Here is a 24643-nt window from a genome sequence, read left to right as displayed (position 1 = left end):
AGAATAGAATTTTGTCGTAAGTTGCTTTCTTTCCGAAAAAAATAAAATTGAAAATTTATTATGGGCGTGTACCAGTTTCTTAACTAAACACGTTCCAACTTTTCTTCAAAACTGTGCCTGAAATGGGAAAATTGCATTTTGCATCGTTCACCTATTTTCACATGTATTATATTAGAATAATCTTCTGTTGATCGTTTACGCATGCCTAGTTCGTAATTAGCCAAGTTTTAGTATATTTGATAAATTTTCAAACTCAATTTTCTCGAAAACGAAGCGTCACACGAAAAAATGTTTCTCTATATTCTTGAGTCATTTTTCACGTAGGTTCATCTGTTTTCGGCTTGTACCAACAGATATCGGCAACACTATAGTTGTCGAATCTAATGCTTACTAATTGAAAATTACTTTAAATGAAAATAATTCATATGCTATAATGAAAATACTAAAAGAACATGAATTTCAAGAGTAAAACAGTAAAAAGGTTGAGAACATATAGAAACGCGAAAGAGAAGAAGCGAGCAAGAAGCCGCAAAGAAGGAGAAATTGAAGCTGTGGGATGCTGCCCACCTGTAAAATTTACTAACCCTGGCCACGTCAGGGGTAGTTTATTTTTCGCACAGTATAGTACAGCTTCCTCTGGTTGAAAGCAGGGTCGGTCTCTCTGCTGATTCCACCATTCAATTTCACGATCCTTAGTCTAATATACGACCGCGACTAAATCAGGATTATCGACCGGCGAGCTGCGCCTCTATTGTAAGCCTTCGTGGCGGTCCGCACGAACTCATGCAAGAGCAGCTTTTTCGTGAGTGCATCTTCCCACCACCGGTACTTTCCTATTCGTTCTTCTAACTTCTTTTTGCTTTAGTTACAATCGCAAAATACCGTGTCATGTCGATACATCGCTTGTCCTACTCTGTTGTAATAATTATCAGGATTTAACGGTAGCTATAATTACGAGTAAAGAGTTTTATATAACCAGGTACATGTAAGTGTTTTCAGAGGAAAACGAACGAATGGTAGCTTTGAATATTGTAGAAATAAAGCTTCAATGTAAAACGTAATGGTACACGTTTTTACATTATTTAAGCTTTACCTGTTTCGTAACGAGAATAATCGGTAGATGTAAATACGATTATATCGGTAGGATATATATATACCTTAAAAGGTAGAGAGATATCTTTTTATTTGGAAAGACATTAAAAAATGATGTGTTCAATATTGCAATAAGTATAAACATATATCACAGTTAATTAATCTATATGATATTATGTCTATCTATATGATTTCGCAATATGACAAATGTAAATATAGGATGTTCATCATTGTCCATTTTATTTTCAAAAAATATATATGAGCAATATAAAGATAGATATATCTTTTATACTCGCTCATTTTAACTAGAACTAAAAGGATTAAATTTAATAAAAAATTTGAAGTAACTTTTAGCTAAATCCAATTAATTAACTTCATGGGATTATTAAAACCCCTTTAGAAAATTTTATACGGTTATTATTCATTTATGCATTTATTAGACATTTTTAGATTTCTCGCTATCTATTAGGTAGTCGATGAAAAATATATTCTAGGAAATAATTACTTGCACACACCTATATTCTTGATACACACACGAAAGAGAAAAAGCGAGGTACTGTGACGTAAATATCTTCACGGTGAAATCCGTGGACGCCTTTCGCGATTCTTTTCGTGAAATTTCTCACGGCAGTTCCGCTGAAATTACGCCGTCGCGTCGGTTTTGGATGACGGGGCGAGGACCTTCGAAGTATTACGGCCCACTCGGCTCGAAAGCATGAAAGCGCACCCCTCATAAATATTCCCAATAAATACTACCAATATCTACCGTTGGGAGACGCCTACGTCGCACGCCGGCGTCTCCTTTTTGCAAAAGCTCTTTGCTGCATTCGCGCCTGATCAATTTATTCATTTGTTACGATACTTAACCCATTAACACGTTAACTGTCAAGCGAATTTTATATATTTTTCCCTGGAAGCCACAATAGATGGAAATATACTAGGCTATTGAATTATTACAAAATATTATATTCTATTTGCGCACCTTTCTCTGACAATGTTATCTAAATTTGTTAGTCTGGAATAAATTATAAATAATACGTAAAATTATTAATAGCATTAAGCAAAAAACACTATAGAATTAATTTGCAAATACACTATAACGCATAAATTACAGTTCTATCAAATGATACTTTAACAATAGAACTACCAAATCCGTCAAAATGACGAATTTTTAATTTTATTTTTCCGCAATAATTATCGAAAACATACAGGTATTTTTATCAAACTTAATATCGAATTTTGTTTAAACAGACGCATAATCATACAGATTTATTTATTTTAATTAATAGCATTTGAATTATACTGATCTACATGCAGAGCATTTGCTACATATGAAAAACCGGTTGTTCTAGCGTTAATGAATAGTTTTAAAAAATATATCATCTATTTAAAGAAGTCTATAAACAACTTACAATCGAGCCAACCAGATTCGCCAATTCCCGCGGAACATGATTCACGACTAAGCGCATCAACAACGATCGTTCGAATGTTGTAAAAGTATTCTGATCGGCGAACATTGCACCGGCTGAACCAAACGACCTCCGTTGCACAAAACGGTTCAGACGATTTCTGTTAAATTCTCTTATGGACAAGGAGCAAGTTCGAGAGACGAAGGAAAGTACATAGAGAGAAGACAGAAAGGACAACTCGCGGGAAGAACATTTCGTTGCACGAGTGCGGCCAACGGTTATACTTTCTTATATAGAATCGTACAGAAACGCCATATAGACTACTATATGACTGCCGCCAACTGATATATACGCGACGCTATCTGTATCCACTTACTTCCTCGTTTGGCAAACGATTCGAAGCGATTTAAAATGGGTCATCCTAACTAGAAAGACATGTACAACAAAGGAACGTGTCGGGAGCAGCACCCGCAATCAAATTCTTGAATCATTTCCACCGATTATATTGTCTTCGATGTTCACCGAACGAAACACACGATTCTCGTGCTTTGCCTTATGACATTTAAATTCTTGCGGTCGAACAAGCGAATTCAACAACAAGGGAAGAATTTTTAATTCGTACGAACTACTGTCATATCAATGATATCATTTTAAATTGGTAATAATCCCGCGTGAATAATTTTGAATTTCCTTTAAAGTATCCATAAATTAGAGGAATTTACAATAGCATCAATAAAATTTCTAGACGAATCATAAATAATTCATCGTAGCCGGAAATTCCAATAATATGTCTATGGAAAGCATAAACACAGTGTTATTCAGTTTAGCATAGATCAAAACGATCCATCGAAGTCGAATAAGAAACGAAATGTAAATCCATTAATCTTTTCTATCATTTGCAGGCAGTAGGTATAGTTTTTCGAAAATGAAACGACTTTCCGAAGGTCCGTCGAAAATTGATTCACCACCTGTGTTGCGTGCCTAATTATTATCACAGAATTCGGCGTTCATTTATGCAGGTGGAATTCCGCGGAAAGAATATATTGACAGTTATCGATTAATAACTACTTGTTGAAATCTACTGCGCCAAGTAAGCATATGAACAAAAATATTCACAGAAAAAATTAATTTTTCATTTTCAATACTAAATAAAATATTTGTACTTTATTATTAAAATTTTGCTTCAATGCAATATCAACATTTTGAAATGTGACAACTCCTTAAATTCGCCGCTGTCACATTATTTATACCTAAGTTTAGAAACCATGTGATACCTGTGAAAACCACATGAAAAATAGCTCTCTGTCGGCAAGATGGGAGAAACAAAAAATTCCATGATTCTTCCGAATCCTCCCATCGTGTCAGTAGTGGCGATCGATTGTCCAAGCAATATTGGTACCGGTAGCTGTGGGAGTCCTTTAAAACGTCTCTCTATGTCGTTCTCCGATCTTTTCTCCGCTCCTTTCAACAGATCCGCGCAGCAGATAAACTGACAATTAAAGCACACTGTGCAGTCTGTCTAGAGAAATCGTTAAGTATGAAAATAACTGTCCTATTGGACTTTCCCAAGAAGAAAGAATTCTCTCGAAAAGAATAGAAAGGGCCCTGTCATTTTCCATAAAATTTAGTATATCATGGTCACGCTGGGCTCCATAGTTTTTATCACCTTTCCATCGACAAGGACATTTTTATTCGATCGTAAAAAAGATAGTACAAGCGTTTAGGAATTAATTACAGACCTTGTACGTCCTGATATGGCAGTATACCTTCGCTATTCTACGTGTAGTATGTACATAGATAACAAATTAGTATCGACTCGGCACGAAACTTTATAGACTGCCATTAGACACCGTGTGTTTCCTATCACCAGGCATCGTGAAAGCTCGCAGCTCAACGGCTGAGAACGTGTTTCTGGTTGAACATAAATAATAGAACCACGTCGGCAATCGCTATAATTCAATTCACACCTGATAACCGCGACCACAGAATTTCCATATTACAGGCAGTAATAAAATTAAAAATATTTTCGGGGCGGTCCGCACGCTTCGGGGGGTCCCGCCGCTCTTCTCTTCGCTCCAGACGAACGAGCCGAGGTTCGCGATCCTTCACGTCTGCTGTCTTACGAATTTGTTCCTCGAATTTGTTTCTCGTTGTCTCCGGTGGTCTTTCCTTCTATACGACAAATGGCAACCGAACCGACAAACCTAAATGCTGCTGGGAGACTACCACTTTTTTTGGAATTCCTACTTCGAATAGTGACTTATGCTCGGGAACAGGCAAATAATTCTTTTAACTCGTTTCACATTGTTCTATAAACGAATAGAACAACCATTTAAAATTATCTCGAATGAAATGTCGAAACGTTCGGTATTTATTCCTCTTTCCTTTAACAAATCGATTATGCTAAACTAGTGGACGCGTGTAAAACAAATTTGAAACGTATTGGAGTGAAACGTATGTATCCGAATAAAGAACGCTTTGCTTCGTTTATTAATTGGAAATTATAAAATAATCAATCTTAATCCACATAATCGTAATTCATACCTCGTTAAATCAACGTTCGAAGGTTTAAAATTCCACTCGACAAATAAATCACGACATTACGAAAAAGGAATCTATTATGGCCAAGCACCTAACGGACATCCAGCTGACAGTCATAAATTTCAGCCAAAAAACTGACCGAAGAATCAATTTCGCCGACAAGAAGATGAATTCGGTAACCTATAATCTATACACCTAATCCGTATTACACTCACAGGCGTTATTTCCCTGGCGTACCTTTCACCGGCGATTCCTGGGTCCGTCCAGTTGATTGTTTTAGCTACAGGGGTGAGAATACATTATACATTAACGAACAAACCGGCACGACCAAAAATAAGATTAACGACTCGCAGGTATTTACGACCGTGACTTGTCGGGATCGTTTAAACAAATGTTTGTTTCTTGGCTGAACGACTCCGCCTCGTCAGCCTTTCTTTGCAGGTTGTGCAAGGAGTTCCTTTGGATCTTTTAAGTGGCGGCGTACGCGCTCGTGGCACCACACCAATCACCCCCAAATATACGCCCACTTTTGTCATCCCCATCGGTGCCGCATTCTATCCGACCGCATTGCCAAGAAGTTCATTTTTGTGGACGAAACAGCCGGCGAGCACGCGTGTACTCGATCAACGAAATTACTTCCCAACGTTTTCCATTCGATCGTTTGTACGCGATCGCATGTACCTAAACGCCAATTTTCTCGATATAACGCGCAGATTTACGATGCACCGTTTACCTCCGTTTCCCCTGTCGCAAACAAATCAGGGAAGGACGGTGAAGAAATAACGTGGAGGAAAACAGCCAACAGATTATAAATTTGACAATTTCTTCGCATGCCGCTGCGGCATCTGATGAAAGATGTTACACTTAACGCCGTTGTAGATAACGTTGCTGCGTCCAAAACCATTTGAGGTTTCGAGACGCAAGCTGCGTCCAAGAGGAAAAAGTTCCAAACTTCTGCCTCCTGGACACGACTTATAGTCAGAAGTCTCGAACAGTGTTGAACGCAAGGAAGACATCTACAACAGTGCTAAGTATGACATTGTTAACCGTGATAACTCGATCCGTGAAAGCCTCAAAACTCTCAGATGAAAGATGGGAAGAAAGAGGAAAACTAGGGTTAACCGAAGATATAGAGGAAGAGGAGAAAATCAGACGAAAACGAAAGGATACCGCGAAGAAGGACAAAGAGGGGAAAAAAGGGAAAATGTCTGTGGGGACAGAGGGGTGGAAGGAGAGGCAGGTAGAACAGAACGGTGGGCACTGGCTCATACGCGCGCCATTCAGAAGAAATTTATGTACCAGAAGCATAAAGCCACTGCCGCGTCTTCCAGACCCTAGTGCATCGGAGACATCCAAACTACCGAATTCACAAATGTTCTTTTCTTCCCCATTCTCTCTGTCTTCCCCCTCTTTCGTCGAACTCATTCCTCTCTATACGCGTATTGTAGCTACAATTCAAACGGATGCTGCATTCCAGCGGATATAGTAATGTCGGATATAAGAAACGCGAATCTGATGGAGGTGGACGAGGAGAGAGAGAGTGGAGAGATAAAAGAAAAGTAACACTATTGCCCCTCAACGATCGTCGTTCGGTCTATGAGAAATTCCTTACGGGACGTCTGTATGCCATTATTCGATGCGTTTGTATTAAAGGGAGTCCCCAGTACACGTATAGCCGATGTCATTATGTTCCCTTAACGTTTGAACACAAGCACATAGTATTGTTTAAATGAATGTCACTCGGTACATCCCGGAATGGTTCTAGGTGGAATGGTAAGACTTCGACGTTAAAAGGACAAAGATCCTACATATCCAAGCAATATTCCAGGATCTATTCTCTTTAGACGAATTTATATCAGACTGTTGAATACCGTGGAAACCACGAGTTTCTTATCTCTGTCAAACGGCCAGAATCGATCAAAGTAAAGTAAAATAAAGGATTTTTATATGCACTGCTTGTTATATGGAATATTTGAATATTATACCAAAGGATTTATCTTTACATTATAAAACTCAACAATTTTGTATTATGAAATATTGCGTTCTTGCATTCGGCCCAATAAGAAGTTACTTATCCACACACAGACATATTTTATATACAATGCATCGTACAATTTTTACGCTGCATATTATAAATTGAATTTTGTCTAACTAGGTCTACTAACTTGTAATCCATTTTATCATCTAATTTTTAATTAAACCAGTTAATGGAATAACAGAATACCTGAATAGCAGAATAAGCTTCTAAGATAGAAGCAAAAAAAAAAAAGTTTAACTTCTAAGAGCGCAATATTTTAACGTTTTAAGCTTCCTAGAGTTATGTAAAAAAGATACGTATAAACAACACATACACACATAGTAGCGTAATTATGAAAAGAAAGTACTTAGCAAATTCTAGGTAATGATTCCACCTCTGTAATGATTTCGTAGAACGCAATATCCGTGAGCAGGTAAACATCAACCAGGCGGATTGGTTGCACGCGTATGCAACAGACCACGCACCCACATACGGCAGTAAGTACATAGTACCTGCGCGTAACGATGGCTCGCAAAATAAGAGAAACGGCGAAACACGATCGGGCAGGAAGATAAGGTTGGCTACTGCAAGATCTCCTTTACTCCGCGGGGTTCCCGGAAAGAGAGGGCCTCGAGATGGACACTCGCCATCTCATCTAGCAGAGATAGGCTGTGGCCCAGCTACCATATCTGATGAAACGCGATGGATGGGACAGCGTGACACTAAAGTACGAAACAAAAGTGTCCTTCGCGGCGTGCTCCGCTCTGCCCCACGGTATCTAAAACCCTATGTTTCGACCACCCCCTTCGGCACCCACACCTGGAACCACACGATGACCGCGTTGGGACCCGACAAAAACTTTTACTATCTTTTCGTCAATTTGTTACCTACTTTCACGTTAGTCACCGAGTCAGCTCCCTCTATAACGTTTGCCTTTTTTATCCTTACACTGGACACGTATAAAACTCGGAATCTTCCCCCGTATGAATACATAGCGGTGTCATTTTATGTATTATCATGTTTCGTGTAGTCAGACGTTCATACGATTGTCTACGGATTTTTATGCAAATTTATACTTTTACGAGTACAACCGAAGAAATAGAAGTTAGACAGGGACGTTTGTTTTTTATTTATTAAAAGTTATAACGAGTACCTTGTATATTTTATATATTTTCGCATAAAATGACCGATTTTCCACATTTCTGCCCTTTACAATCGCTAAAAATTTGTAGATGATCTTGGCAAAATTAATGTTTGCCTATGTTCAGGTAGAAATATACTCATATACAAAATTTAATAAAACGATTTAGATTCCTCATTTTATCCCAGTATTCTCTATTGGTCTGGTTAATTGGAGTTCTTGGAACAGTAGCCCGCTATTTCTCTCGATATCCATGATTTTTCGTTCACGTAATAGAAGCTGGTGTTCAAACAAATCGATTCAATCAGACGAAATTTCATGAATCATGCATTAACTAAAGTTTCGTTTAACTACATGTACTTCCACTCAGCTTTATTTCTTTACTAGCAGACGAAAATATTAGAACTTGATCTTCTCAATACATAAAACTATTTTACGATATCTCTTGTTCCTTCAGCCGTCGCTCGATTTCTACAAATGTTCGACGACGATTGCGTATAGAGATTCGCGACAGTGCAGAGAAGAGCTATGTAAGGCGAACAAGTTCTATCAACGAATGACATGTTTATATGGTTTCCTCGGTGTCGATCGTCGTGGAACTTGGAGAGCAAAATCGCTGTAGCGCAGTGGGTCTCTCGACGTGACGCACGATCCCCTTACAGGCGCCAGCCTGCTAGAAGAAGAGGCGGACGAAGAAGACGAAGAAGAAGAGAAAGAAGGCGTTCCGACGAAACGGAGCGCGGTGTCGGAGCCAGATAAGATCTCCGAAACGGGGATCAGTAATATTTTACAAAGTCATCGAAGTTGCTCGCTAACTTCGGCATAAATTACAATCGCCGTCTCCTTCTCTCTTTCTTTCGCCCAGTCTTTGGCGTTCATCCCTTTCGCGAAGTTCCCTTCTACGGCTATGGGAAGATGGGAAATTGTACTCATCGTTCCCCATCACGAGTGTTAAACAAACATTTACCATCGTTTAATAACATAGGACATCAGGCCCACCTTGTTGCAAGCCAATAGATCTGTTCAAAGAATACGCCAGAATCGAAAAATCGCGGGAATTAATAAACACGTGAATACTGGCTAAATAAATAAAGCTCTTCAGAGATTGAGGATGTTTATATGAACATAGTCGTGGTAAATTATGTATCCACTCGAGTATCGAACGAGGAGGTGGTATAAAACGAGTAAAGCTACGTATTGTTGATTTAACGTAGCTTGAACAATGTCATGCAAGTTTCGAGTAGTTTCTTCTGATATATTAATTGAAGTTGTTAGATTTATTTTACCATTAGCTGATAATCGTATTTTGTATAATGTGTACGAGATAGATTATGACATTGATAAAAAACAAGAAGTTATTATTAATTTCCATTGAGAAAGTCCTTCTGTCTTCCTGCTTTTACAGACGATATAGAATGAAGAAAATTTTTTATGAAAATTTCAAAATACTTTCATATTTTTACGATTTCTTTCTCGATAATTCGAAGTGATTGCAATAAATTGAGTTATTTAATTCAACAGATTAATTGCATAACGAAAGAATTACTCATTTAACAGTTTGCCATGATTTTAAAATACCATTAGTATAATCAAGTATGACCTTATTCTATTCACCCATATTATTCATATTCACCCATTTTAGCAATTAAAAAATGTTAGGTGTCAAAAAATGTTCGGCAATTCAATATCAGAAAAGTTAAAGTTCCTGTCCGTCCTAGATTTGTAAATGGACAGCACGATGTTTGTATTCAGACAGATTTCGAAAGTTTGGGATAAAAGTTGCGCACAACCATAATTCCTCCACCATGAAATCGTGTGTTTGCCCGCGAGATTAGCGTCTACGACAAGGCACAATACCGCCGTTTATTACTTCCGACAGTGAACAAACCGATTACCATCGTCGAAGCCCGTTACTTAACATTTCGCTGAAAGAAAAAAAGAAAAAAAAAAGAAAAAAGAAGAAGAACGAAACGAAAGCCAAAAAGTCCGAGAAACACGAAGTCCGGACCATGACACGAATACATTCTTCACTACAAACTTTGCCAGGGACTTGTTCATAAATCATATCTGAAAAAAATGTTTGCAGTGCTGTGCGACATGCGCTAGCAAAATATCACGTATGGCAGCGGTGAATGATGGTTTCGGTATGCCTGACAAATTAATTCGATGTCTTCGACGCGTAATTTTGAAGATTTTTAATGTTTCTTCGATTTTTATGTGTTCGACGATCCCTCAGCTACGAGCAAATCGCATGGTGTAAAAACTTTATGAATTATTACAGCCTGTATTATTAATCAGACAAATCATCGCGCATGTTAAATCGTACATCTACATGAATTCCTCTGGAAGAAAGGTTCGCATCATAAATATTGACGGAGATTTCATTCTGAAGGTATCCACGTTACAAAGTTATTTACAAGAAAGATGCTAATTTTATCATAGATCATCCGTCAAGTGAGCTTCTTTAATTTATATGTATCGAAGAATGAAGTTTTTCGAATCAAATTATATTAAAGCAGTAGAACAAACTAATAAAAGCTACGTTAGTTTAGCAACAGAGTATTGGAAAGTATTAGATTATGCGAAAAGTTTCTTTCGTTTCATAAGGTGATAACAGATGAACAACAACTTCTGTTTTATATTATTTTATTGAATTAGGTATGATCCATTTCGTTCTATCTCTATTATTATGTTCGTGCACAATGCAATAAACTAATATAAAAGAAAAAACATTGTGCGTCTATTATTTCCTCATAAAACGAAAGTAACTTTTCGGACGACCTAATAATTCTCGAAAGAAGGAAGGAAAAAGGAAGATTCGTGACTGATGTTACTCGTACTATATTCATTCCCGTTTCTATGAATTATTTCAACCGATACATCCAAGGAAAAATACGTCCAACACAGATTTATTTAAATAAATAAAATAGATAAATCATATTTTCTTGTAATACGCACGGTTTGTGACAAAATACACGAAATCACGATTTCTCGAGACAAAGCAAAGTGACTTTTACCTCCGTGAAAACAACGAGGGTGGTTAGCCTGAATGTAACCGAGAAGTTAACACGATAGCGATCTGAATTTTGAAGATTTCCAAGGGTTGAAATACAGATATCACCCACGAAGACAACCTATCCATTTTCGAGTGGATTCCAACCTGAACTTAAGTCAGAAATTAATATTCTTCTTCAACATGCAGAATTTGCCTACTGCGGTTGAACGGTCTCAGGGGAAAATCTCAGGTATTCTGGCTGAACTGCATGGAATGGTAAGAATGAAGGAATACTATACGATCCGATATGTATGTATGTGTGTGTATGCGCCTATCTGCCTTCTGATTTCCAACATTTACATCATTCCTTTTGTGCTAAAGAATGAGAAAATTTATCTCCGTCTATACATATTTTACTCTATTGTTAATCTATCCATCATACAATACAATTCATTATCTATATATTCATTCCACTTTCAATAGTATTAATGTACAATTGTTGTTAATTTTAATAACGAGCATTCTACCTTATATTTATTTTTCACTATAATATTAAATGGCAACGTACTGAATGAAAGATTCGCGTATATATAGCGAGTATCTACACTCACTTTATGAAATGCAAACGAAAAAAGAACTTTCGAAGCGATAAACATCGGCACGAGCGATGAAAACATTTCAATATTCTTCGCTGCTGACATACTGCAAGTAACGCGTATAACCATGTCTATCATTTCATCTTTTAGTCATTTATCTTTCGTGCTGCATCTTTTCTCACGATAAATAAGCCTTATGAAACTCGTAATATACAAGACGAGCAAAGTTAAGTGGATAAATGTGAAATATTAAATTTATCGCAAATTCGATCAAAAAGTGGTTTGATTATGTAATTCTAATAAATTAGCACGACTACTCGTACTCGTATAACGAGTAAAATATTCGTAAATGTGTTCCCACTGTTAATGGAAGAAATCACAACTCTCGTTCGAATTAGTCAAACTACCTGATTATAACGAATATATAATAATAATTCACAGGAAAGTTGCATGTATACTAATATTAATTATTAGTACCAATTGTATGTATACTAATATTAATTATTAGTACCTCTATTATCGTTCTCTTCTTCCACCCCTCGTTTAAAACGTAATAAAAATAATAATAAATATAATAAAAACCTTGTGCAAAGGATGAAAGAAAAGAAAGTTTATATGATAAACTCAAGCTCAACAAATAACTATCATAAACGCTAACTGGAACTATTGACACAAAATCTAAATAAGCAATAATATCAGCAAGTGATTGATTAGATTAGATGATAGAAGATTACAAGAATAGAACCAAAGACGAAGGAGATGCAGTACATTAAATGCATGAATTATAGCATCGATCGTGTAAAAGAATAGTAGCGTGAAACAATGACAAGTACGTACATACAACGTAAAACCTAAAAGCCAAGGCCGCGTTAGCCTAAAGCTAAGCCATCGCGAAGCGAGCTTCCAGAACGATCCTCGACAAGCATCCTCCATCCACCGATTCCTTGGCAAATTACACGCGTACGAAATTCAATCCAAAATTAAAATCGACTTTAAAGCGCATCTTTTACAATGTATATGGTGACTAGGGGTTATCGGCTTAAATTCATCGAGGACGGTGTCCGGAGTGAAAAAAATGAAAAGAAAAGAAAAGAAAGTAAAGGGGGAGAGAAAGGTAGAAAGCGTACAGCGTGTCGGCGAAGACGATATCACGTTTCGTGTGAGCCGATATTTGTTACACGTTCTTATAGAAGATGAAGAAGCGGTCCGTCGTGCGGTCTCAAGGCGCAGAGGTGAGCGAGAATGGGTGCTGGCACGAGTACGAGAGCACGAGCACGAGCACGAACACGAAAACAGGAGAAGAGAAGAGAAGAGAAGAGATGAGAAGAGAGGAGAGGAGAGAAGAGGAGAGAAGAAGAAGAAGAGGAGAAGAAAGAAGAAGAAAAGAGAGAAAGAGAGAGCACAAGCACACGCGGCCACGAGCTCGCACGGGTATTTCAGGGCCCTATTAACGAGTGGCCCCCCGCGGCCGGCGCAACGGGCCCAATCAACCCAACTCCAATTCCTGGCCCTCGCTTCGACTTGTTTTATGTAATGCCCGCGACGCCAGAATCAATTAGTCGGGGCACCCTCCTATTTTGCGTATGCATGCACGCCTATATGCATAGCGGTCAATCCCGGCCAAAAAGGTTCCGAACTTATTTGCAACTGTCCGCTGTTGGTCCAGGGGACGTCGGTAGACGAGAAAAACCGGTTCGCTTGGAGTTAGACGGAAATTAAATGACTCGAAACAAACGGGAATAGCGGTGCCCTCCTGACTCGTCTCCAGCCGTGCGTATCCGATTGCTAACGCCGATTTTCACATGGAAATCTATTCACCGTTGATACCACTTTTCATTACATCTGTAAAACACTCAAGTCCACAATGAACGTCTCTATACAGTCATTCTCAATTCCAAAGGCAGGTAGTTCTTATATTTAGGAGAAATACCTTCAAAATTGTTTCATTCGATACCTTTGTTTGTATATAAACCCTCAACTGATATCGAGTGGTGCGTAACCATAATAGTTTGATCGATTAATTTTAGAGTATCCTAATCTGTATTCTGATAATATGTATTACACAAAATATAAAATAAAAATTAAGACGAAGTATTCTAAATCAAAGTAGCTTAACCCAAACTTCTTTTAGATTATCTATTATCCATCGATTTAATCTTTAATCTAAATCTTCCAATATAAAGATACTGAAGAAGAAGTAACTTAACCCAAACATTCTTTACATTATCTATTATTCATCAGCAACAATTGAAGATATTATTTAATATATCAAACAATTTTTATTTCCTAGTATCTCTCGAAATTGTCCATAATCAAATTACAAATCTTTCGATATAAAGATACAATCTAAGAACCGTTACCTTAATAAAAGTAAGCAGAAAAACGAAGAAAAAATGTCACTGAATCACGTATGTATACGTATCCTGAAAATCAACAAACTTCAGTGAATGCCGCTAGATCACAGCACGACTGCGATACATACATCACACAGCGGCAACCAGCATGGGAGCGTACGATCGCACTTTGTTCAGCTACTAGGCAAACAATCGAGCTGAGCTATTCACGATCCAAAAAGCACTGCCGCGCATATCGAACGAAGTGTGTGCATACATCAAGCTTGTTTATATCTACGCTGGAGTCAGGACATGCAACAATACAGCAATTTGGCTTGGACCGATACCAGATCTCACGGAGGTGCCTTTCCCACCTTACCGTTACTAACACGGTCCATCGACAAACAAGCCTCCCTCGTTCCCAATGCCACACCAGTGGTATAGAACCAATTTTTATCCAATGAACACACACATTTTTTTCACACCTAGTATATATATTTTAAATCAACTCCTAGTTTCATTTTCTATTTTTATTGAAAACGAATAGTTAATATTTAATAAGTGCAACATCTAGGTTTCATTTTTCTAATTACATATTCGTACACAGTGCTATAAATAACAATTTCTTTCTAACAATAACATTTGACCGTACAATAGAAGTATTTAACAAAGAATTATTTACATATTTTCAAGCTACAATAAATGCTTCATATTTTCATAGAATATACAACACGATAATTAAATCATCCTCTCTTATACAAAGCAACAAATATATGTTATCTATATGTGTCTAAATATTGTCTGTATCTATGTTATATATGTCTAATATACTATACTGAATGTGAGTAGCTGTATATATATTTGTAAAAAAATAAATTTGCATAAATATTAGCAGTCTAATTATCATTTATTAAATCATTATGAAAGAGGCTCAAATATTAATTTGTCACGTGTCTCATTATTTGTACCTTATCGATCAATGTTACTGTAAATAAAAATGGTTTCTATACCACTGGCATGCATCGATTTCACGGTGGCCCGTGCCACGTATCTCGGAACGTGTACACGCATACCTAAGTCGTACGAGACGCACCAACGCGTATGGATACCGGCACTGTATCCTCTATTTCTGGAATTCGATGCGATCTTATCTCAGCTTCGAAGCCGCCACGACCCCCGCGAAGAGGATGTTTGATTTACTATGAAAGGTAAGAGAAAAAGAAACACAGTAAAGCGACTTCGACGACATCGACCATGCGTTTAACAGCGACGGTTCTAAAAACAAGATTTGCAAATGAAAATCATTTTTCTAACTTTCTTTTAAAGAAACTTTAAGCTTCAAATTTCGAAATATTTAAAACAAGATAAAATTTCTCGAGTAATACGTATCTTATTCTACTTCGATTCTGCTTATTCTGATGGTAATTGTATATTTTAATTATTACTATTTCAATAACGCAAGAAATATTTCAATTGCAAGATAACTTAATTATTCCATTCAATCATAAATTTTTATTTATCTTTCAATTTTGTGTATTTTACAGTTTGTATTCTATATTGCATACAAAAATTATAGGTCGTTAAAAAGAAACAAATTCTTTGACAAACTATATCTGAATTACTATAAATAAAAATATTGAGCAAAATCCTTTAAAAAACATTTGAATCAAATTTCAAACATACTTGAACGGTAAATTTGTAATTACATTTACAATTGCAATTATAAGAATCATATAACTATATTACATATTTTCCACTTATAATTAGTAAACTTATTGACGAGAACATTGCAGTTTGTAAATTTATTAGAAACGAAAAGTTAGGGTATGTGCGAAAAAGGTACGGAACCTATATATTAAATTACAAATTTCATTTGTTTATTAACAAGAACACTCACCTCTTTCAATGGAACTTTAAAGGGAAGAATTTTTGTACCACTGATTACTGTGCCATAGGGTTTATATTCCAACCACCTAAGATAGAAAATAATAATAATGAATAAAGATACAATACACTTAAATTATGTAAAATATGAACACATACATTTATTTATTCATCTATTTAATATACATTCATTATACATATAAGTACACATATCACTGAACAACTATAAGCATAAACAGATAATGTTAAACAAAAAGAAATAGCGCCGCGTGAGCACTTATTCGGATTCATTCTTGATAATTTTAGATAACAGAAGTTGAAATTATTTAACACTCAACAATAATGGCATTTGAAAAATTTTATTTAATATATACAATCGGAATAATGTATTTTAGTTTATATAATAATATCTATCTACATATATATAATATATATTAATATTAGAAAAAAGTACCGTCTATGAAATTACCTTACAATAAAGAAAAATGTGTTTCTCGACCGATAAGTTAACTACCATACAAACCGCATCGAGTAAATGCATTTAGAAATATTAAAAATGTAGTATTAATTGCGACTACAGAGCAGATAAACCTGAACACATTTGATAATCTTTTAATTCACAATTACATTCCTACCGTTAATATCGCTTAGAAAAGAAATATTAAAAACAATACAAGGAAAGTCAGAATAACATAACCTCTATGCAATGTGACCTCCGATTTAAATGATTGAACAAATAGTTTTAAATGCCTCATTAAACTCAATGGAATTATAAAAAATAAAAAATAAATAATACTTGCCTTTCGGGTATTGATTTCATCATATTCTTTGCTTATTTAGTATTATAATGCGGAATTATAAGCATAACACCGAAACGCAATACCACCAACACAGTTTACACGGTACACATACATAGTAGCAAGATGCAGTCGATAGTACTCGCGACGCAGAACGAATGAATGATCGATCTATCGATTTCTCGATTTTCGCGCGCGCAATGCCGCTATGTTGAAAAATTAATTTTATACAAAAAGTATTTATAAAGATTATTTCTCTTAACCAAATTAAAAAGAATAAAATACTTACCGTTTGATTACTATATGCATGAAAATTATATAGATTAATATTTTTAAATAAATTTTTCAATAAATTTTCAATCAAATTTTCAGTTATATATAATAATGCGTTTATTTTATATGATATTAATGATAAATATTATAATGTGAAATTTAATTTCTTTGACTTCATTTTCTAAATATGACTGTGGACAAGCAAAACAGAAAAATATTTTTAGAAAAAAAGATTTTATTAACTTGTTGGACACTGTACATCACCATCTTTTCTTGCTTTCAGTTGTAATATTTCATCTAATACCTTTTTTTCCAACTCCAGAAGTGCAGGTGGTTTTTTATACTATAAAAAAGAGATAAACATAACAGTTATATATAGATTGCAGACTTTTATGCATTTGTAGAAAATTTAAAGGTGCAGAAATGCATAGAATAATATACAGAACTATATAAAATATACAAAATATTTAATAAATGGAATCACTACTTAGATCCTGTCCTTCGACTTATATTCACAAAAATATAATATTGCATAAAAGTCTGCAGTCTAGTTATGTACATATATTAAAAATACAGATACTTCTCGTACCGTAATAATTAGCGTACTGTATTGATGTGTGAAGGATATTCTATCTTGTACTACTTTTAATCCAGCACGTTCTAAATCTGGAACTATTATCTTTTTAAAATATTTTTTGTTGGTTGTACGAACAGTTATTGTGTTATCATCTTCTGCTGTTACACTATATACATTCTGTGGATATGGCAAATTCCTTATGCGCCATTCAAGTGCAGTCTTTGTAATTCTTCTTGTAATAAATGGCTATTATAAAGATATATATAGTAGTGATTATTATTCATTATATCTTGGAAAATTCAAACATGTATTTAGATTAAATAGGTAATCATGTATTAGATACATGATATAATCTTATACTGTGCAAAATATACTTTACATACAGCACTTGAACTTTCCTGAATCCCACATGCTTCAATATTATTTTGTCTAGGTTCAGGGTCTCCAATTTCTACTTTCCAACCTACATCTTGTCCAAGTTTACCTTTCTCTTTCCACGCTCTCCGTACTAAAACATTCGTTTCTAAGTGGTATTCTTCTACCATTTCCCTACCATCTTCCATTAAAAAATGGACTTTTCTTTTTCCTATATATAAAAGTATGTAAAAACATTACATCTGATATAATTTTAAGAAGATGTAACATTGCTTTATGTAACCATATGTAATTATATACATCAAATTACATCTGACAACATATGTTAAAATAACATTTAAATAGCTGACAAAAGAAATAAAAATGCCAATAAAATCATATACTAGGCATATTCATATCTGTAATTTTGTAAAGCACATTTACATTTTACATCACATGTAAATGAATTTTACATATAATATATAACACATTTTACATATAATACATAATTCAATTATAGAGAAACGTTTGAGATTAATCCATGACATTATCAATAACAAACGTATAATACAAAATTTCAAATGACAGTGTTTATTGATTAAACATTTTGAAGGTTAAAACCGTACATTTAAAAATCTTTACATTTAAGCAATCTTTGAATAATTCTTACACAAAAAAGTTCAATACATAACGAAAGCTTTAAGTATATGACATTGGTATATTTTTAAATTATCTTACCATCTTGGATAATTGCAGTTTTCGTAGCATTTTGAATAAGTCTCAACCACTCCTCAGACGCCATTGGTAAATACTTCATCAATCTCCTAGCAACTCTCCGCAATTACATATATTTCATATCACGGTAACTATTGATACTTTACTAATATTCAAAATACTATAGTTAAAGAATTATTAAACGATTTGATTAGAAAGAAACATGTTTAAATATATAAATAATGTAAATATCATAATATATAAAATAAATTGTTAATATTTCTCATTAGCCACATTAATTATTTACAGCTGTTTACAAAAGGGAATACATAGGTACATACATTTCACTTGACTTATAAATAGTAAAAGTCCTTGGGACCTTGAGGGGAGAAGTTTTTATATTCATCACTTATTCAGGGAATATATTCTTCACAATACATTTACAATAAATTATATGCTATAATTTTTATATGATGTTTAACTTTCTTGTTATATGCTATGAAAATTATTCTTTTACTTACGTATTATATGACTATTCTAGTATGCTTTCTAGCATCACATGTAATATATATAAGCAATAAATATTATAATTTTTTGCAAATATATTGCAGAGGTTATTTATTATTATTCATAGAGAAATATATTGCAAAGAGCCAAAGAAATAAAATAGTATTAGGCAAAATTGGGTTTTGCGAAATGATCTATCAGACTATCCTGAATATTTTTGGTCTATAACACTGTAACTTCATTTAAAATTTCAACTTTTGTTCATATTAAAAAATCTATGTTACTTTTGCATATAGAAATATATCATGTAATATTTTTATTGTAAAAATTATTTTTGTTTATCAGCATTATAATTACATAGGTAACAGCTTTCACAGTTTCATTTTTATTTTTAAATTCTTAATTTTTCAAAAATAGCATGAAGATGGACAAGTATCATGCACATATTATATTAAAATGTATACAGTAATTTCCCCAAAGGTTTATTCAGCTTTATTTATACAATATAGAAATTTAATGACATAGGAGATCTTAAAATGACAATGTGATCAGATGGAATTGAGGTGTATAAATCTAGTTCGTTTGTACAATTCACGAACAGAGTAATTGTAAATTATTCTTTTTGCAGTAATTCTTAACAATGTGATCTCCATTCGCTAAATACAGTACGTAAAGGCAGCCTACACCCAATAATATAAATACAATTGTGTATGTAAATGTTAATAAAGACATGACTATTATAAATTGTCGGCGTAAACAGTATTTCTTTTTCGTTTTTAATCTTATAACATATATCTCAATTATTACTCTGCATATATGTATTTATACATATACATGTATATACATAAATACATATGTTCGATATTTATATATGTATAATATTTATAGAAAATTATTCTAACTATATTAATATATATATACAAAGACAAATGTGAAATACCTAAACTTTATTCGTCCCTTACTTTATAAAAATATGTGTATTTGTTATGTTTTCATTCATGTTTCAAACAATACTATTATTAATATTGTAGCAGTACAATACGTTGCGTTAAAAGTATCCACATAGTCACATTAATTGCTAGATATCTCCCCACTTTATATTACAATTTATCGTTAATATTTCATTTGAACGGACTGAAATTTAACATTTTTGGAGCAGTTTACTGTACAGAACACTAAACAGTTCATAGAACAATATATATTATTCGATGCTTTAACACACATTTTTTATTATTTAAATCGTTCCTTCCATTTAATTTCCAATTTAATAAATGCAAGTTTAATTTTGCATTCCTGTTTTTTATCATTGCAAATTACAAACATGTTGTCCAACAAATGTTTATTTCCCTAGCATTGCATATTTGTGCAGATATATTTTATCTCTTCCCCATTGAGTTATGTATAACAAACTCAATGTAACTCCCTTTTTTATACCCTACCAAAATATGCAAATATTTATGAAATTTGGCAAGTTTATATAATTTTGAAAGTGATTTAATTTAATAGACACGAATTATGTTGAATAATTATATTTCGATGTGATCGTAGATAGTTAACACCTACGTCAGTTATATATCAAATATATATCATATGTATATATATTTATAACTGAAACAACTGCATCGAAACGCGTTAAATCCTCTTCATAAAAATGTAAGTATATGTAATATACTCACTATATGTATATGTAATATACCCACGGTGCGTAAAAAACATACATGTACATATACATGCATTTAGGATTAAAACACACTTGTGTTATAAAAATAACAAAAGAGAATTGTAAGAAAATTATTTTAATTGGATTATTATTATACTGTTCCCTTGAATTTGAATAGAAAAAAAGTGACACTTAAAAAATTTTATAATATGATTCTTTTTTTTTTTTAAATGAGCTCGTGATTTTAAATCAACTCATAATGATATCGTTGTTTAAAATAATAAATAAAAATTTTACATTAAGAAATATAACGCAGACTTTTATAAATGTTGTCTACTTTTTTTCTATTTATATTGTTTATTGATTTATTTATGCTATATAACTATATGTACAATCGACATTTCTTACGTTTGATGATTATTCTTCAGTCGTAAAGAAACGTGAGACTCAATGTGAGTTTCTGCAAAACTTTTGAAAAATTTTTTCATTTATTTGAACATGTGTGAAATATATCAGTATTAAGTAATAAGCTTTCTACGCAAACTCGTCATTGTGGTATTTAAAATTGTAAGTAATTTTTATCTCAGCACCGCCTTTATGTTTGTTTTGCAAAAGTGCAGCCGGTATATGAAGAAAATAGAGTTCCTCTTTCCAAACGTTTTAAAACGTGATTTCTTGATAATTTCATTCCTTATGTTCAGGATCAGGTTTTGTTTTTGGTTCCATTGTTGTAGGACGTGGATGGTGAGGATTTGTCTGGTTCCTTGGCACTAACAACACATTTCCATCGGCAGACTGTTGAAGACTGTATTCGTAGGGATGATATTGATTGCCATCAGGATCGCGCAAGGACTGTAAATTAAATGGTAAAGTTGTTTTTAATTTTAGTATACGAATAATATTACATCCAATTATTAACTTATATTATTTACAAGCGAATTTCCAATTTATTTGCAAAATAAATAACTAATAGAATATACTAACTTGAAATACATGACGATAAAGTTGACTAAATTTGTCTTTTACACGTTGTCTTTCAATAAGCATGAATTCTCGTTCACGAATAAGCCTCATCTTGCGGTCTCTCATCTCCTTTACTTCGTCAGCAAGACTAATGATTTGATCTAGCTTACGCTTGCGACAGTTTTGGGCGGCAACTTTGTTCTTGCCCCGTCTTCTAATGTCACGTATCAAAGACAATTGTGCTTCGCTGAGATCATATTTACTAAGACGTTCGTTAAATTCGTCCATTGGTAGATTAATAATATCATTCACCGGAATAGGGACGTTCAACGCCCTTGCTCTTTTCTCATCTCTAGTTAGGTGTTCCTCGCTATCACTTTTACGTACTAAAAAAGGCATCAACGAAGATTACAAATGTAATACTATTGAATTATAAATATTACATGTTATTAAAGTATATTTTTATAAGTTATTAATATTATTAATATTTTTAATAATATTTTTTAATTATTAAAATTAATAATATGGTATTATTACATTATAATATTATTAAAGTATGCAACAATCATGTTGCCAGTTTGATCTATGCAATTCACCTTTTTTGTCACGAGAAACTGGACGTTGAAGAGATCCGGAACTTTCTGCAGGTAAATGGTACGTGTGATTATGATGAACGTGTTCTATAGCTGAACGTCCTGATGATATAAAAAAGAAGCAACTATTATTATGCTTAATACCTGACACTTCTCGCTTACTTAAATAATACATAATACATTTTATTTAAAATATTTTATCGTCTTAGAGCTCTGTAAGGTAAAGCTAAGAAATATCTGTTTGATATGAATATTCAGAAGCTAAGAGGTCAGTTTTACCTGATTGATGACGACTGAAATCTACACTACAACTATATTTTATTTCAGGTTGAGGCCCAGCTGCACCCTCGATCGGACCAGAATAGGCATTTCCTGGTGCCCCAGCACCGACTGTGTGCGATTCATATTCATATTTCATTGGAGTGGTAGGATGTGCTGTAGCTCCGAGAGGCGAACCTGCCATGTATGAAAAATAGATGTAAAATCCATTAAATCTTAATTACATATGATGCCACATTGTATCGATTGTTTATATATATACATATAAACTAACCAGTTCCTTGTTCCTGGAAGTATCGTTTTGCAAACATCTGATGTTTTTTTTGAGCAACTGGAGGCATTGTACGCTCTGTTTGACATCTTGGAGAACCAGCATTCCTTCCAGAAACGGAATAGCTGCAGTCGTATGACATGCGGTATTTGCTAATAACAAAATGACTAATATAATTACATAAACATTATTAATATTATGATTTACAATTTACGTCATTTACTTTCATTTATCGACAAAATTATATAGTCTTAGAAAAACTATAACTTGCGACAGTCGTATCTTACATGACTAATTATTAATTATTGTAATTTGTAAAATTATATTGCAAAACTTTATTTGTTTCATTACCATCTTGTTTTTATTATGTAAGAGCATTTAATAAAAATTTCAGTAATAACGTTAATTCGAATAAGAAGCGAGATTGCAATACAAAATATAGGAATTACTTATCAATTTGTCCGATTGGTAAATAATATTCTATTGAAATTGTTTCATTATTTCAATATAATTTAATCACCTAGCATAATCCATAGTATAATGAGAATCAGCTTGTGTATGGCTAGAATTAGATCCAGTTTCCATCCACTCGCCATCCGAAAGGGATGGTACACGTTCGCTGCCCATGCTGCTGACAGCACTATCACTGGATGCATCCATCCTTTCGTCTGTTACACCCGGAAGTGTCGTAACTCCTGTTGCCGAAGAGGTCGTACCACCAGCTGTCTGAACTCCTGACAAGGCTGCTGCTCCCGTTGGACCAGAAGCGTTGTTGTTACCATTATCTAGCATGCGCATGGTATACATGCCTGTAACATTTTATTTTAATAATAATATGTTATCATTATATATTATATTAATGTAATTTAAGTTATAATATAAATCATATAACTAAATCATATAATTAAATTTATCTAATAAAAGGATTTTTGTAGAACCAAAGAGAGAGAGAGAAAGAGAGAGGGAGAGAGAATTAAGGCAAAAATATAAATACGGACAAATATGAAAATAAAGACTACTTTATGAAATGATATATGTATATGATAATATGAAAAGGCGATTTTATGAAATGATCGATCTTGCATTTCCTTATTTACTTGACTTACAATTTTGCTTAGCAATGATGTCTATAGATACGTTAATAATTGCGAAAAAGTGTACTGTATACATACATTGCATTTGAAATCTTAGCACAAATAAAAGTGTTAATTCCTTTAATTAAAGCGGTTTTATATTACGACATTTTCAGTAAACGGATAATTTTAAGCGTCATCCACAACAATTAAATTATATTTAAGAATTATTAAGTCTGTCTTAAAATATCCACTGAAATATGTATTGTATTATATTAAGCATGCACTATTAAAATACATGAAATGATAGAATATTAAATTTTTAATAGTACATTTTTATAAGTTACACATTGTGTGTAATTATTTCTGTAGAAATAACATTTATTTTTACTAAAGTTATCAAGTTATGGTGCAAGTGAATCAGTCGTGTGTAATAAGAAACATTCGCATGATTTTATTAAATAATTACTTGAGAGACAGTGCATGTATATATTTCATTTAACGAACAGTGTGAAAATACACATGCCGTAAGAAGAGGAAGGCTCAAGCTCAAGGTCTATTGGTCGCGTGGATT

The 24643-nt window shown here is 33.8% G+C and overlaps 3 protein-coding genes across 10 annotated transcripts in view; all 3 read right to left on the bottom strand.

Annotated features, from left to right (window-relative positions):
- LOC138182611 (RNA/RNP complex-1-interacting phosphatase) overlaps positions 1 to 16831 on the bottom strand; it is a 43015-nt gene extending 26184 nt beyond the window's left edge. Inside the window, exons 1-2 of the mRNA XM_069118643.1 lie at positions 16805 to 16831; positions 16022 to 16138 (exon numbers count right to left, since the gene is read on the bottom strand). Of these exons, the coding sequence (XP_068974744.1) occupies positions 16022 to 16138; positions 16805 to 16831 (144 nt within the window). The remainder of the gene's footprint in view (positions 1 to 16021; positions 16139 to 16804) is intronic.
- Positions 16832 to 17295: 464 nt separating this feature from the next.
- On the bottom strand, positions 17296 to 19079 carry LOC138182570 (protein DPCD). Its single transcript, XM_069118570.1, has 5 exons — positions 19061 to 19079; positions 18748 to 18840; positions 18039 to 18241; positions 17668 to 17901; positions 17296 to 17421 (listed from the first exon to the last, which is right to left on the bottom strand). The coding sequence occupies exons 2-5, from the start codon at positions 18824 to 18826 to the stop codon at positions 17317 to 17319; spliced, it is 621 nt and encodes a 206-aa protein (XP_068974671.1). The 5' UTR covers positions 18827 to 18840; positions 19061 to 19079; the 3' UTR covers positions 17296 to 17316.
- Positions 19080 to 20664: 1585 nt separating this feature from the next.
- cnc (NFE2 like bZIP transcription factor cap-n-collar) overlaps positions 20665 to 24643 on the bottom strand; it is a 110932-nt gene continuing 106953 nt past the window's right edge. For all 8 annotated transcript variants that reach the window (XM_069118541.1, XM_069118540.1, XM_069118539.1 and 5 more), the window contains exons 8-13: positions 23517 to 23805; positions 23000 to 23148; positions 22726 to 22902; positions 22450 to 22548; positions 21875 to 22239; positions 20665 to 21742 (exon numbers count right to left, since the gene is read on the bottom strand). In XM_069118541.1, the coding sequence (XP_068974642.1) occupies positions 21575 to 21742; positions 21875 to 22239; positions 22450 to 22548; positions 22726 to 22902; positions 23000 to 23148; positions 23517 to 23805 (1247 nt within the window). In that variant the 3' untranslated portion in view covers positions 20665 to 21574. The remainder of the gene's footprint in view (positions 21743 to 21874; positions 22240 to 22449; positions 22549 to 22725; positions 22903 to 22999; positions 23149 to 23516; positions 23806 to 24643) is intronic.

Source organism: Bombus flavifrons, chromosome 8, assembly GCF_040668555.2.
Source record: "Bombus flavifrons isolate JBK064 chromosome 8, iyBomFlav1_principal, whole genome shotgun sequence".
Taxonomy (NCBI): Eukaryota; Metazoa; Arthropoda; class Insecta; order Hymenoptera; family Apidae; genus Bombus; species Bombus flavifrons.
Note: the sequence above shows the minus strand (reverse complement) of the source record. Positions and strands in the feature narration are given on the sequence as shown.

Bases quoted from the DNA above. Each gene is read 5' to 3' on its own strand.
- LOC138182570 (XM_069118570.1), bottom strand. From the start codon at position 18,826: ATGAAGTATTTACCAATGGCGTCTGAGGAGTGGTTGAGACTTATTCAA. The intron at 18,242-18,747 runs GTAAGATAATTT...TTTTATATATAG, and splicing joins AACTGCAATTATCCAAGATG to GAAAAAGAAAAGTCCATTTT. The intron at 17,902-18,038 runs GTATGTAAAGTA...TCTTTATAATAG, and splicing joins TTCAGGAAAGTTCAAGTGCT to CCATTTATTACAAGAAGAAT.